The sequence below is a fragment of the Carcharodon carcharias genome, chromosome 13 (genome assembly GCF_017639515.1).
Source record: "Carcharodon carcharias isolate sCarCar2 chromosome 13, sCarCar2.pri, whole genome shotgun sequence".
Taxonomy (NCBI): domain Eukaryota; kingdom Metazoa; phylum Chordata; class Chondrichthyes; order Lamniformes; family Lamnidae; genus Carcharodon; species Carcharodon carcharias.
In genome coordinates this window covers 144,258,023-144,274,673 of record NC_054479.1, presented here as the reverse complement: position 1 = coordinate 144,274,673, position 16,651 = coordinate 144,258,023, and the positions used below count along the sequence as shown (strand labels likewise).

Sequence of the window (16,651 nt, the reverse complement as noted above, 5' to 3'; positions counted from 1 at the left end):
ATAAGCCTCCAAACAGTAGTGGTAAGGCAGGGGATGGCATTAAACAGGAAATTAGAGATGCATGTAACAAAGGTACTTCAGTAATCATGGCTGGCTTTAATCTACATATAGACTGGGCAAACCAAATTAGCAATTATATTGCAATGGATTAATTCCTAGAGTGTGTACAAGATGGTTTTTTGGACCAGTATGTCACGGAACCGACTAGGGAACGGGTTATCCTAAATTTGGTGTGGTGCAATGAGAAGGGTTTAATTAATAATCTTGTTGTGTGGGGTCCTTTAGGGAACAGTGACCATAACATGATAGAATTCTTCATTAGGATAGAAAGTGAAGTAGTCCGATCTGAAACTGGGGTCCTAAATCTAAACAAAGGAAACTGGGAAGGCATGAGGCGTGAGTTGGCTAAGGTAGATTGGGGAACTTCATTAAGAGACATGACGGTGGATAGACACTGACTAATATTTAAGAAACAAATGTATGCATTGCAACAGTTATACATTCCCTTCTGGCACAAAAATACAATGGGAAAAGTGGCCCAACCATGGCTAACAAAAGAAATTAAGGATAGTATTAGATCCAGAGAGGAGTCATATAAAGTTGCTAGAAAAAGTAGCAAGCCTGAGGATTGGAGCAGTTTAGAATTCAGCAAAGGAGGACCAAGAGATTGATTAAGAGGGGAAAAATAGAGTATGAGAGTAAACTTGCAGGGAACATAAAATCCAACTGTAAAAGCTTTGAGATGTAAAAAGAAAAAGGTTAGTGAAGACAAATGTAGGTCCCTTATAGTCTGAAATGGGAGAATTTATAATAGAGAACAAGGAAATGCTAGAGCAATTAAACAACTACTTTAGTTCTGTCTTCATGGAGGAAGACTCAAATAATATCCCAGAAATACTAGGTAACCAAGGATCTAGTGAGAAGGAGGAATTGAAGGAAATTAGTATTACTATGACAATAGCACTGGAGAAATTAATGGGACTGAAAACTGGTAAACCCACAGGGCCGATAATCTATATCCCAGGATACTAAAGGAAGTGGCCATGGAAATAGTTGGTTGTCATCTTCCAAAATTCTGTAATATTTCCAAGCTTCCTGATGGCACAAAATTTGGTGGGAATGTGAGCGATGAGGAGGGTATTAAGAGGCTTCAAGGCGATTTAGACAGGTTGAGTGAGTGGGCAAATACATAGCAGGTGCAGTATAAAGTGTATAAGTGTGAAGTTAACCACTTTGGTAGGAAATATAGAATGGTGATAGATTGGGAAATGTTGATGTCCTTGTACATCAATCACAGAAAGCAAACATACAGGTGCAGCAAGCAGTTAAGAAGGCAAATGATATGTTGGCCTTCATTGCGAGAGGACTTGAGTACAGGAGCAAGGATGTCTTACTGCAGCTGTACAGGGGCTTGGCGAGACCACACCTGGAGTATTGTGTGCAATTTTGGTCTCCTTACCTAAGAAAGGATATCATTGCCATAGAGAAGGTTCATCAGACTGATTCCTGGGATGGCAGTATTGTCGTACGAGGAGAGGTTGGGCCGACTAGACCTGTATTCACTGGAGTTCAGAAGAATGCAAGGGGATCTCATTTAAATGTATAAAATTCTCACAGGGATGGACAGACTGAATGCAGGGACAATGTTTCCTCTGGCTGGGGGGACCTAGAACAAGGGGTCACAGTCTCAGGATATGGGGTAGGCCATTTAGAACTGAGATGAGAAGAAACTTCTTCATTCAGAAGGTGGTGAAACTACCACAAAGAGCTATGGAGGCCAAGTCTATGAATATATTTAACAAGGAAATAGATATATTTCTGGACACTAAAGGAGTCAAGGCATATGGGGAGAGGGCAGGAGCATGGCCTTGAGATGGAGGATCAGCCATGATCATATTGAATTGTGAAGCAGCCTAGAATGGCTGAATGACCTAATCCTACTCCTATTTTCTATGTTTAAATGTAATTAGGGATGGGCAATAAATGTTGGCCTAGCCAGTGATGTCCATATCACATGAAAGAATGAAAAGAAGTGCCTCTTGGCTTGAGTGCAACAATCTAAGCTGATACTCCAGTGCGGTACTGACGGACTGCTGCTTCTCAGATGAGATGTTAAACTGAGATCTTGTCAGTTCTCACAGGTGGACAGAAATGATCCCATGGCACTATTTCAAAGAGCAGGTGAGTTCTACATAACGCACTGGCTAATATTTCTACCTCAACCAACATTACGGAAATAGATTATTGGTCATGATCACATTGCTGTTTTTGGGCGCTTGCTGTGTGCAAATTGGCAACCATATTTCCTTATTACAACAGTGACCTGACTTCAGAAACGGTACTTTGTTGGCTGTAACGTGGTTTTGGGACATCCTGAGGTTGTGAAAATGCTATGAGTTCAAGCCTTTTCCCTCATTCGCCTATTGAGGGTGAAACTGATTGTCACAGCAAACCATTTTTTAAAATTCACTCAGAGGATGTGGGCTTCGCTGGCTAGGCCAGCATTTATTACCCATGATAAAACAAAAGCAAAATACTACGGATGCTAGATATCTGAAATATTTATTGCCCATCCCTAGTTGCCCTTGAGAAGGTGGTGGTGAGCTGCCTTCTTGAGCCACTGCAGTTCATGTGGTGTAGGTACACCCACAGTGCTGTTAGGGAGGGAGTTCCAGGACTTAGACCCAGTGACAGTGAAGGAACAGTGATATATATCCAAGTCAAGATGGTGCATGACTTGGAGGGGAACCTCCAAGTGGTGATGCTCCCATCTGTCTGCTGCCCTTGTCCTTCTAGGTGGTGGTGGTCATGAGTTTGGAAGATGGTGTCTAAGGAGCCTTGGTAAATTCCTGCAGTGTATCTTGTAGATGGTACACACACTGCTGCTACTGTGCATCAATGGTGGAGGGAGTGAATGTTTGTGGATGGGGTGCCAATCAAGCGGGCTGCTTTGTCCTGGATGGTGTCAAGCTCCTTGAGTGTTGTGGGAGCTGCACTCATCCAGGCAAGTAGGGAGTATTCCATCACACTCCTGACTTGTGCCTTGTAGATAGTGGGCGGGCTTTGAGGAGTCAGCAGGTGAGTTACTCATCACAATTCCTAGTCTCTGACCTGCTGTTGTGGACAGTGTTTATATGGATAGTCCAGTTCAGTTTCTGGTCAATGGTAACCCCCAGGATGTTGATACTGGGGGATTCAGTGATGGTAATGCCATTGAACGTCAAGAAGCAATGGTTAGGATTCTCTCTTGTAGGAGATGGTCATTGCCTGGCACTTGTATGGTGTGAATGTTCCTTGCCACTTGTCAGACCAAGCCTGGATATTGTCCAGGTCTTGATGTATTTGAACATGGACTGCTTCAATATTTGAGGAGTCACGAATGGTGCTGAACATTATACACTGACAATTGCACATCGCCATTTCTGACCTCATGATAGAGGGAAGGTCATTGATGAAGCAGCTGAAGATGGTTGGGCCTAGGACACTACCCTAAGGAACTCCTGCAGTGATGCCCTGGAGCTGAGATGATTGACCTCCAACAACCACAACCATCTTCCTTTGTGCTAGATATGACTCCAACCAGTGGAGAGTTCTCCCCTGATTCCTACTCACTCCAGTTTTGCTAGGGCTCCTTGATGCCACACTCGGTCAAATGCTGCCTTGATGTCAAGGGCAGTCACTCTCACCTCACCTCTGGAGTTCAGCTCTTTTGTCCACATTTGAACCAAGGCTGTAATGAGGTCAGGAGCTGAATGGCCCTGACCGAACCCAAACTGGGCATCAGTGAGCAGGTTATTACTAAGCAAGTGCTGTTGATGGCACTGCTGATGACCCCTTCCATTACTTTACTGATGATGGAGAGTAGACTGAAGGGGTGGTAATTATTTGGGTTGGATTTGTCCTGCTTTTTGGGTAGAGGACATACCTGGGCAATTATCCACATAGCCGGGTAGATGCCAGTGCTGTAGCTGTACTGGAACAGCTTGGTTAGGGGCGCAGCAAGTTCTGCAGCACAAGTCTTCAGTAACATTGCCGGAATATTGTCAGGGCCCATAGCCTTTGCAGTATCCAGTGCCTTCAGCTGTTTCTTCATATTACATGGAGTTTATTAAAGTGGCTAAAGACTGGCATCTGTGACGCTGGGGACCTCCGGAGGAGGCTGAGATGGATCATCCATTCACTTTTGCCTGAAGATTGTAGCAAATGCTCCAGCCTTATCTTTTGCACCAATGTTTGGGTGTTCCCCATCATTAAGGATGGGGATATTTGTGCAGCCTCCTCCTCCAGTGAGTTGTTTTATTGTCCACCACCATTCATGACTGGATTAGGCAGGACTGTAGAGCTTAGATCTGATCCATTGGTTGTGGGATCGTTTAGCTCTGTCTATAGAATGCTGCTTATGCTGTTTGGCACACAAGTAGTCCTGTGCTGTAGTTTCATTAGGGTGACACAGTTTTAGGTAAGGCTGGTGCTGTTCCTGGAATGTACTCTGCACAATTCATATAATTAGTCATTGACTCTCCTGGAAGTTTGTGTGAACTATTTATTTATAGTTCTATTTTGAACATCAAGTTGATCGTGGTGAAACCAGCAATAAATATTTTCACATTCAAAAATGAAAATTTATTGTTAAAAACATTCGCATTAATGGCAGAACCACTGGAAGATCAATGCAAAGTTTCAACTTTTTACTCTGTGTTAGCATCAAACATTCCCTGGGCAGTTCCATGGGTCCCTCTACTCTGCTCCATAAAATATCATCCTCAAAACTTAACATAGCACCAATTATTGGACTGGTAAGATATTTTTCCATTGCTCTGCTTACCATCATGGTGGCAGTGGTGAGTGAAGGACCCAGTTTGTGCCAATCAGTGTTAAGATGTGGAATTTATCCTAAACTCCAACAGATGGCTGAGACTAACTAAGGCTTTCATCACATTGTGCGGGCTGGATCCTCAGAGGATCAAGGCAGTGTACAAAACCCTCTCTAATACAGAATCTCAGAGATTAACCCTGTAACATACATTACAGGAACAATTCAGGAAAAAAAACACTGAGAATTCTCCAAACTTATCAAAGTGATAAATGGCAGTGAAAATAAACTCATCAACTGATTAAATAAATCTTCTTGCTTCACAATGTTCTGTGATAACTTGAACAAAATAAAAACATGTATTTTTGACAGTGTCAATCCCCAGAATGAATTATACGAAGGGCATGTTGTATTTACACACCCGTGTATACATGTCCCTTCAGTTTGTCTATTTAGAAATTCTCTGAATGCAATTGCCTTTCCCAATATTCCAAGATTTCCTTTTGCATTTCCACATATTCAGTGTCATATCGCAGTGACTCTTTCCATTTCACCTTTCTTTTCACCCAATCTTCTTCCCAACTGCCCTGAAGGCACTGTCTCACACTAGGCCCTGGTACCACAGGCACTGGCCACGCTCAGGGTAGCATTCCCAAGTATCTTCCTGTGCAAGCCCAAGCAATGAAGCTGTTTGATTGTGGGGAGCAACCCAGCTGAACAAGTTCCCACCCAGTCTCAAATGTTCACACAGGGAACTTTTCTCACAAAACAGCTGACACTCATCCATCCTGAAAAGTAAGCAGGATACACCACTGAGTTTCGGAATAGAGCAATATTAGTCACAGGAAAGGAGCATAGGGATTCCAGCGTACAAGCCTGCCTGTTGACCATCTTACCACAGTCTGTGCCAGCATTTAACTAGTGCTGTTTAATTCCATTTCTCTATATTTTCCTAATAGCCTTTTATGTTACTCCTTTCGAAATATTTATCAAATTGTGTTTTAAATGAAGTTAAGGTTTTCACTCAACAGCCACGTGTGGTAAAACATATGTGTGCTACTAACATTGTGATAAAAAAAACTTACCAACTTCTCTTTTATTGCTCTAGTGATAACCCTGTATATAATCCTCATTAACCCTGTATATAACCCTCATGAACCCTGTATAAAACAATCATAAATCCTGTATATAGCCGTCATTTTCAACTCACAATCCAATGAAACAATTTTCCTAATATGATAAGGGAGATTGACATCAAAAGAATTAATGTCACTTATGTTAAATTGACAGTTCAGAAAATACTTATCTTTATTCTTCAAGATAAATACATAAAACTAGAAATCTGAGTTTGATCCACATATCCAGACTACAAAACACACTCAAAATGGATGGCCCATGTGCCATTGGTTAATATTCACCTGGTTGTAGTGAAGACTCCATAAACAACGGGGTTCCTTTCATCTTTTGTGTGGAGCAGAAACACATCCTCTTTGCAAAGAATAACAAAGTTATTAAAATTAATAATTTGAAAGCCAGAAATGTGTTAGGTTCTCTCTCACTCTTGGACAGCTTCTAAACACTTTCTATCAACCTACTAACAACTAACATACTAGCTTGTCATCCATATATGAACATTGTTACCCCATTGTGTTTCACACAGGTGGAAGCCCTTTGGTTTAGGCTGCCTGGTTTTCCCCTGCTCCACTTGTGAGATGCTAATCTTTGGGTAGGTTGCCCAATGCTACAACCAGGCGTATGATGATAAACTAAAGAGAAGGCGGCAAATCTCTTACATGCCCACAACCCCTCTCCCAAAAACTGGGAGCAGCATTAGCAGTGCCCAAAGTGCTCAGTGCTTCAAGATGATCATCTAAGTGTAAAAGGCACAGGTGGAGAGAAAAAGGAGAAATGATTAACAGCTAAAGGCTGAATAAATATTGTCCTCATGTTACTTGTTGCCTTTCAAATGTATTAACTCAGGAATGCATTCCGTCCAATCAGCTTGCCAGATACTTATACTATTCATTCCAGTGACACATTTTTAGTGGGGAGTGATATGGCTGATGATTACTTTTTAAGATTGACAGCAAGACCATAATTCACATGGCATTCCAGGGTTGCAGATTGATGAAATCTGTTCTCTGCTCAGAACCCTGTCTCCTGTCTGAATTTTTGACTCAGAAAAGGTTGGCGACCTTATTTATTAATATTTTAACCTGACTGATTCTGACCCCATCAAGATCAGTGCAGCAGATAGGCATAACAATGAACTCATCACATCTATCACCATTCTGACTATCGTTTAGGGTTAAGGGGAGAAGAGGGTTTGGAGCAATGTTTTGCCATTAAGAATGGAAGCCCTGAAATGTTAACTGGGCTGTAGTTATGCTCGAATTGTGAGACTGTTGGTTGTAAAATCACAATGCTAATAATTTTACTAATTTACAAAATCAATTACAAACATTGCTCCTTTAATTCTCTCTGAAGCTCTACTGAGACTCAGGTCCATTATCAAACCTGCCATGCTGTCCTTACTAAACCTTTAATGAACAGGTTTGAACTTTAACTGTCAATGAACTTTAAAGACATCCATGATGAGCTTTCTTGTGCTGTTTGCAAACAAGCAAATCGAATTAAGTTCTACAGCGGAAATTTTACTTACGCAGTTCATCGAAATAGGTGTCAACCCCATCGGGACCTGGGACAGAACACACCAGACGAGATTTAAGGAAAGTGGTCCACTTGTTGATGAGGCTGTGCTGTCCACCGACATCATTCTGTAATTAAAGACAGTTGAAAGAATATAAATTTACAAGGAATTTGATCTACACTTTTACCTTCAGTTGATTGTGTTAAATTTGTCCCAGCGGAGGTCACCCTACTGGCTACACGTACAGGTTCATTGCAGTTTGCAATTGTACATGGATGGCAGTGCCCTGAAAATTAATACCCTCTGGATTGGTTTTCACTAATCCGTGTCCTTTCAATGGTTAAGGGGGTTGGCCTCTGATTCTGAATGTTAGTAAATCTTGCTATATAACTGACTGCCGTCAAATGCAAGAGAGGAGAGCATTACAACTATCGCAGATGCTGCTTGACCTTCAGAATTTTCAGTATTTTCTGTTTTTATTTTCTATTTCCAGCATCAGCTGTATTTTGCTTTTGTTTTATTACAAATATCTCTCTATCACCCATAATGGAGAGGAATAGAACTGATTCTGGAATAGTTCAGGGACAATGGAGTAACTGCAAGTGGCTTAGAAATCACAAGTGTACCCTTTAAATCATTGACAGGGGTTGGAATCATCCCAGGTTTGCATTAAGTGCGGTAGCGGGCAGGGAAAACAATGATTTACCCGTCGGCCGCGATGGCACCTTCTCACCCCATATCATCCCAAACCTGCCCAATTAATTATGTATTCCCGGGAAACACGCCATTTCCATGGCAGGCAGGGTCTCATTCACCCCCCCACACCAACGTCTCACTGCTTCATCATCCTGGGTGCCATATTTAAAGTCTAGCTGCACGCACACCTCTCAGTGCTTCCAACCCAGGACTGCTGCAAAGAACAGATGGTTCTGAAAGGCAATAGGACTGCAGCCCCCTGGGTCAATGGTGTGTCCCTCTAGCACCTTTTGGACACAGTGAAGGTTTGCCGTGATGTCATCTCTCCCTCCTCTGGCTGCAGGATGGTCAGCAACCTCACTAATCGACTAGATGGGCAGTGGCAGCGATAGTCAGTGCCAGTGCCCTGTAAAAGTGGACAGCCACTACAGGGTGAATGGTCTCATCTGTTCCATCAGGGTAACTCACTCTTCTCATTACTCTCAACTTACACACTCACAAATCCATCTCACATCCACAGGGATCCCACACCTCAAGGGGCAACACCACTAACTCTCACACACACCCTCACATCTCTATCAGGCTCCTACCCTCTCAAACTCGCCTCCTCATCCTGTCCATGGCTTCGCTCACCACACAAACATTCCACTCAGTGCCATGTGTCCTGCTCACACTCTCTCCATCTTTTTTCATGTAGAAGAAGCTGGCTCACATCAGCAGGGAGAGCTCCCAGACCGGGGGTGGAGTGGCCCACATTAGGTCCCTCACTCACTTTGAGGAGTGTGCCATCACGCTGACTATGGACCATGTCTGCGGAGACGGTTAGGTCAGCGGCGAACACCCTCATGAGTATCCTGCACCACATCATTCCTCTCTCAACACAACTGGTCTCTCTCCTGTTTTTGACTCTGCTGCCATGCACTAATTATCTCCACTCTGGGTCACAGGGATCTCTGCCGAGTGACCAACACCCTCAGCCAGCCAGTCCCTCAGCTCCATCCACATCCTCACCTCCAGCCAACAGGTCACCTCCTCCATTGAAGAGCTGGAAATAAGCAGCATGAAAGACCCATCACAGAGCTTACCCACACCCTCCACCAGTGCAGAGACACACAGCTCATTGGAACCTAGATCTTGAGCAGGCTCAAGTTCACAATCTGGTGCTCAGCACATGGGCACACGTCCGCAGCAGCAAGAGGCAGGTTCAGCCGAACTCCCCGGCACTTGGAAGACTGCTGGGAATGTGGCATTTGTGAGGTCTAAATTAGATGATAAGCCTCTAGATATGGCCTTCCAACTCATCGTAGAGAGTCAGCAGAAGGCATGGGAATACCACACTGAGCTGTTGGAAGCCCTTAGCAGAGTGGCACCTGAGTCAGCAGATTGCTTTGGCCTGCTCTCTGATGAAGTGGTGCCCACATGTGCATGTACAGAGCTCTCCATTGGAAGGATGGCGCTCGCCATGAAGACCCTGGTCCAGCAGAATGTGGAGATGTGTGCAAACCTGCGCTCCATCGCGGTAGCCTTTGGTAAGTTCCTGCAGCGGCAATTCAAGAGGGAATCGGGGCATCTCGATGTCCCTCCAGGTGCTCCTTCCCCTCAAGAAGTCAGGCTGGGACCCCCGGGCACCCAAAGGGAGGAGGAGCAGCAGCTGGACACCCCTGGGTCATCCACTCAGGTATCTCAGAGGCTGCCCTCTCCCTCCGAGTCCCATTTGCCTGTGAGCCCCTCAACCTCATCCTCTGTCACAGCAGAAGGAGCAGCCGGCCAATGAGTCATTCTGAAGGGAGAAGTGTGTGTGTGGCAGGGCCTTTCAGAGCCTCGTACAAGCCTCTCCCACACACACGGATCCTTCACGTTTCACACTCACCTCACTGCCCTGAGCATTTTCAATGCTGCCTGCTGGGGGTCACTATCGATTGTCCATCTGAGCCGACCTGTATCTCCACCCACCCCCCGATCACACTCCCATGCAGCACCTGATCTTGCCCACCACGACTCTCCTTTCACTTTCGATTTGGACAGCATGGTCTGGATTCAATTCTTCGTGCATTTCTTTGTTGTTTCCCCTCCCCCAGTCACCCAGTTCCTTTCCCCATTCACAGTTGACCCCACCGGCATCACCTTCCACCTCCCCTCTGTGATCTACCAGCCACAATCCTTTTCCTTCGGGGATGTCCAGGTGAACATGTACGGTCCCTTCTTTTCTGAAAATCCCACCCCCACCCACATTCACCTCCCTCTTCCCACCCCCAGGCTCAGTGTCTACTTCTGGTTCCCCACCAACCAGCCTCGCCATCCCTTCTACTGCTACCATCGAACTCTCACCCTCCCACCTTACTCTGCCCTCGGTCACTCTCACCATTCCCTTGTTCAAAGCTCACCCACAGTTTGCTCCCCATAAGGCAGTCATGGAACCATGAGACCCCTCGGTTCAACTGGACAATCCCCCATCCAGACCCTTTCTCCCTCCCGGAACCCCTTCCCCCTCCCTTAGTCCACCCACCACCCCAGACTTCCAACCCGCTTTGTCCCTCCCATTTCCTGACTCCCTCAGACACCCTAACTTCTTCAGCCACCCTTGGTCCTTCCTCCCTATTGACTCCTTCCTCCAGCCTCAATTCTTCCTCCAGCTTTACTCCTTCCCGGCTCCTTCCTCCACCTTTACTTCTTCCTTCAGCCTTACTCCCTCCTGTCTCCGCACTTCTTCCCCCCTCCGAACTCCTTCCCTTACACATTCCACCCCCCCATTAAACCTACCTCCACAGTTGCCATCTTCACCCCTGACACCTTCATTCTCCCCACCTCCCAACCTCACCCCCTTGTTACGGTCCCAGCTGAGGTTACCCCTGAACAAGCAGAGTGAAACTCGGCTTGATAGGTCCTAACTCTTATTTGTTTTTTCAGAAACTTGGAGAGTATCTACTGAACAGACTGTCCTCCATATGTGACCATAAATCAGAGCACGACTATTATCAAAGCCTCTGACTGAGACCATAACTGGCTTGTTCCCAAAGTTTGATCATTAGCTCTTTTGTTGGAGTAAATAGGGCAATCATCCTCCTTCCCTCCCAACGGGGAAGGGTGTGCTGTTTGCTTGACATTGCTTTATTTATGCCATAGCTGAGAAGACTCACTGTGCATAACAGGAACAAAACTGACATCACATAACTTTACAGCTTGTTAAATTGATATAAGTCTATTTACTGCTCAGCAAAAGAAAGCGCCAGGAATTGTTCTCAAAACTATTGCTTAATAGAAAGCTGTAAAAGTTCTTAGGAGCACACCGCCCTCAAAGGGATCAAAGGATTAAATTAATAGACAAGGGTTTTATATTGTTTATTAATGTTAGGCTCATTAACTGTTGACCTCACCAGAAACCACAGATTCACTGAAAGCTTTTACTGTAAATTTCTGGTGAGGCAATAAGTTAATTAGCTCCTGTACAAATTCAGCGCATACACTGTCCTGGCAGTTAAAAGTCTCATTCATAAAAAAGCTAAGGCAACACTGAAGCTAAGGTGATTTATTTTTTAAGCTGTTTTCTTTCTGCAGAAGTACTCTGCAGAGATGTACATTTGAAGAAGGTGCAGTGCAAGAACTGATGATTGAATTCAATTTCACATTGTCAAATTAAACCATCTGAAAACCATGATCTAAGGAGTTTATTTTACTTTGATTAATATAATCGTGTGAAATTTTTCTCTGGGATACTTTAATCTAGTCCTGAAAAACTAGAACACAAAGTATTGAATTTGTCAACCATTACACCAGACCTCATCTACAGCTCATCAAAAATACCATGGGAGATCAATTGTATAATGTCTACAGTGTCTACACTTCAATGGTACTTAATTGGTTGTAATGAGCTTTGGGACATCCTGAATCTGTGGAAGAGGTTATAGAAAATATAAGTCTTTCTTTCTAATATTTTTATCTCCATAATATACTTAAGTTCATGCTCCTAAGAGTACACTTTTTATTTCTCACCTTAACTCCTGCATCATGATTTTGTCATGTCTGAGTGTTCCTCCTGCTCCCACTGAGAGGCAATGGTGCTCCTGCTAGTCCCATCAAGTTTGTCCATTTCAAATTTCAATTTCTTTAAGGGCCTCAGTTTATTTGAAAGTTATTTGATTTTATTGAAGATTGTCTCTCTGTGCGGTCTACCCTTCCTGACGCAGGACACCTTCAGTTTCAGCCTTCTGCATGCTCCAACTTCACTGCCTTACCCATGACCAACACTCTTCCCCCTTGCCCAGTTATCGCCAATGCTCCTGCTTCAGCAGCCATCCATCAACAACATCCTATTTAGGCCTCAGGCTTCTGGCTGTCTGCTTACTTGTTACTAACTAGTTTCACAGCACTGAGCTAGGAAGCAGCAAATTAATTTGAGTTCTGATAGCGCTGGTTTCTCTTCCTGACATTTTAAATTACTTATTTAAAAAAGTTGTTGGTTATCACATTAGTGCTGTCATGACAACTTTAGACCTGGAAGTAGTACAATCAGAGGCTGGGAATCGTGCGACGAGTAACTCACCCCCTGACTCCCCAAAGCCTGTCCACCATCTACAAGGCACAAGTCAGGAGTGTGATGGAATATTCTCCACTTGCCTGGATGAGTGCAGCTCCCACAATACTCTAGAAGCTTGACACCATCCAGGACAAAGCAGCCCCGCTTGATTGGCACCACATCCACAAACATTCACTCCCTCCACCACCAACGCACAATGGCAGCAGTGTACTACAAGATGCACTGCAGGAATTCACCAAGGCTCCTTAGACAGCACCTTCCAATCCCACGACCACTACCATCTAGAAGGGCAGCAGATAGATGGAAATACCACCAGCTGGGAATTCCCCTCCAAGTCACCCACCATCCTGACTTGGATGCTTTGAACAAAAACAAAAGATGTTTTGACTATTGCAATTCCTTCACTGTCACTGGGTCAAAATCCTGGAACTCCCTCTCTAACAGCACTGTGGGTGTACCTACACCACATGGACTGCAGCGGTCCAAGAAGGCAGCTCACCACCACCTTCTCAAGGGCAATTAGGGATGGGCAATAAATGCTGGCTTAGCCAATGAAGTCCACATCCCGTGGATGAATAAAAAAATTAAAGAAAATTTGTACTTTCCCTAAAATGTCAAGGGAATCTTTAACTAGTATTAGAAATGTTTGAAAGGGACTTTTAAGAGTTTGCATCAGTTACAAAATGATAAATTGTAATTTTCTTGAACTTCTTGTAATTTTCTGTGACCTGGTGACCCTGGACTTAGAAGTGGCATCAACCGACAGGAAGTTAAGATACAGAAGCCATGTGGGCACGGACAAAGAATAGCTGGAGCTTAGGAAGAACAGAGACGGCACATTTACAAGGAGCTGTGTGAGTCAAAAAGACAAAGCTAAAGATGGTTAGAGCAGAGACTGTGAATTGAACCATTCCACAGCTCTGCTTCAGTTGTGTCAAAGCCAATCAGATCACTCAACAGGGTTTATTAAATGGTTGGATAAAGGAGTGTCTGGGGAACTTGTGTCATCAAGACTGTCATGAAGCTAGTTAAGGAGGTTCCGCAGGGGTGTACTGTTTGGGTGATGTTGGCCCCTGGGAGACTCAGACGGAGTAGAGCAGTGATTGCAGGTGACCCAAGGACCAAATCCATTGAATGAGACAAGTGAAAGATCTTATTCCTGAAGGCTAAGTGGAAAGACAGAGATTGCATGTGGTGCCAAATTTGTGTGGAGAGTGATATGACTGCAGGTAATCTCGTGAGTTAGATTTTATTGTATCTGCTATTCTATGGGTAATTTATAGCTCATACTGACCACAATTTTCCTGTTAATTCATGATTAATTTACATGGATTCTGATTTGTGTTAAAATAAAAAGCTACAAAAAAGTGGAATCTTGTTGGTAATTTCTTCATTTGGGGGTCATTCGGTAAATTTGGTTATAGGAACAGAGGAACAGAGGTAATAGGAGCACAGGAGTTGGCCACTCTGTTCCTTGAGCTTGCCCTGCCATTCAATTAATTCATGGTTGATCTTTTACCACACTGGTATTTTCCCACACTCTCCTCATATCCCTTGATATCTTTAATATCTATAAATCTATTGATTCCTGTCTTGAATATGCTCAATGATTGAGCTCCCACAGCCCTCTGGGGCAGAGTATTCAGAAGTTTCATGACCCTCTGAGTGAATAAATTCCCCCTCATCTCACTTCTAAATGGACTGCCCCATAGTCTGAGGCCGTGTCCCTTGGTTCTAGACACCCAGACAGGGGCAACATTCTTCCTGCATCTACCTTCCTTATTTTGGTTTTCTGTTCCCCCACAGGGATAGTAAAACAATAAACTGGATTTTGGGTCTGTTGGTAGGAGGATGGCGATGAAGCTAGTGTATGTATAGCATTAGGATAGGGAATAAGGCAGGAGACTGGAATAATGGGGAGGGAAAAATCAGGAGAGCAATTGGAGAGGAAAGGAGTCACTAAAAGGATAAAATTAGAGGAGGCAACTGAGCAAGAGACAGGGAATGGTGGGCTGGCAGCAGGAAGGGAAGGTAAGTGAGATACATGGCAGAATGGGAGCTAATAGCAGGGAGAGACACCAAGAGAGATTGTATGATACACAGTCTCTCTCACACACACTGTCACACACACACTCACAGACACATACACATTCATAGTCACACACACATTCAGACACATACACAGTAACACACAGACACAGTCTCTCTCACACACACACAGTCACAGACACACAGTAACACACAGACACAGTCTCTCTCACACACACTCAGACACATACACAGTAACACAGACACAGTCTCTCTCACACACACACAGTCACAGACACACAGTAACACACAGACAGTCTCTCTCACACACACACACACAAAGAAACAGTCACACACATACACAGACAGACAAAAACATTTATACACACACTCACAGTCACACACAAGCACACACACACTCAGTCACACATACTCATAGTCATACACACTCATAGTTACACACACACACACACACACACACACACACACACACACACACACACACACACACACACACACACACACACAGTCAGCCATAAAATCATATGACCATAAGATGTAGGAGCAGAAGTCGGCCATTCAGCCCATTGAGTCTGCTTCATCATTCAATGAGATCATGGTTGATCTGATAATCCTCAACTCCACTTTCCTGCCTTTTCCCCATAACCTTTGATTCTCTTACTGATTAAATTCTGTCCATCCCAGCTTTGAATATACTTACCAACCCAACCTCAACAGCCCTCTGCAGTAAAGAATTCCACAGATTGACTTCCCTCTGAGAAAAGTAATTCCTCCTCATCTCTGTTTTAAATGTGTGACCTCTTACTCTGAGATTATGTCCTCTGGTTCTAGACTCTCCCAGAAGGGGAAACAACCTCTCAGCATCTACCCTGTCAAGCCCCCTATATTTCAATAAGGTTGCCTCTCATTTTTCTAAACTCCAATGAGTACAGGCCCAACTGACTCAACTTCTCCTCGTAAGAAAATCCCTCCATACCCGGGACCAATCTAGTGAATCTTCTCTGGACTGCCTCCAATGCCAGTATATCTTTCCTTAGATAAGGGGACCAAAACTGTTCACAGTATTCTAGCTGTGGTCTAGCTAGTGCCTTGTATAGTTTTAGCAAGACTTCCCTATTTTTATACTCCATTCCCTTTGAAATAAAGGCCAACATTCCATTTGTCTTCTCTATTACATGTTGAACTTGTATGTTAGTTTTTTGAGATTCATGCACAAGGACTCCCAAATCCCTCTGTGCTGCAATCTCCTGCAGTCTTTCCCTATTTAAATAATATTCAGCTCCTCTATTCTTCCTGCCAAGGTGCATAACCTCACATTTTTCCACATTATATTCCATCTGCCACGTTTTTGCCCACTCACTTAACCTGTCTATATCCCTCCGTAGACTCTTTGTGTCATCCTCACCACTTGCCTTCCCACCTATTTTTGTGTCATCCACAAACTTGGTGATAGTACATTCACTTCCCTCACCTAAGTCATTAATATATATTGTAAATAATTGTGGCCCCAGCACTGACCCGTCTGACACTCCACTAGTTACAGGTCACCATCCTGAAAATGGCCCCCATATCCCAACTCTCTGTCTTCTATTAGTGAGTAAATCCTCTATCCATACTCATAGACTACACCCAACACCATGGGCTCTTATCGTATTAAGTGGCCTTACCTGAGGTACCTTATCAAACACCTTTTGCAAATCCAAATATATTACATCTAATAATTCCCCTCTATCTATGCTGCTTGCTACCTCCTCAAAGAATTCTAATAAATTTGTCAGGCACAATTTCCCTTCATGAAGCCATGCTGACTCTATTTGATTAGATTATGTATTTCTAAACACTCTGCAATTACATTCTTTATAATAGACTCTAACTTTTCCCAATGATGGTTGTTAAGCTAACTGGCTTA

General features: G+C 43.9%; 1 protein-coding gene across 2 annotated transcripts in view; it reads right to left on the bottom strand.

Moving 5' to 3' along the window:
- Positions 1 to 16,651, bottom strand: part of sema3d (sema domain, immunoglobulin domain (Ig), short basic domain, secreted, (semaphorin) 3D) — a 360,181-nt gene that overhangs the window by 92,792 nt on the left and 250,738 nt on the right. For both annotated transcript variants that reach the window (XM_041202541.1, XM_041202540.1), the window contains 2 exons: positions 7,476 to 7,590; positions 6,232 to 6,301 (listed from right to left, as the gene is read on the bottom strand). In XM_041202541.1, coding sequence (XP_041058475.1) covers positions 6,232 to 6,301; positions 7,476 to 7,590 — 185 coding nt within the window. The remainder of the gene's footprint in view (positions 1 to 6,231; positions 6,302 to 7,475; positions 7,591 to 16,651) is intronic.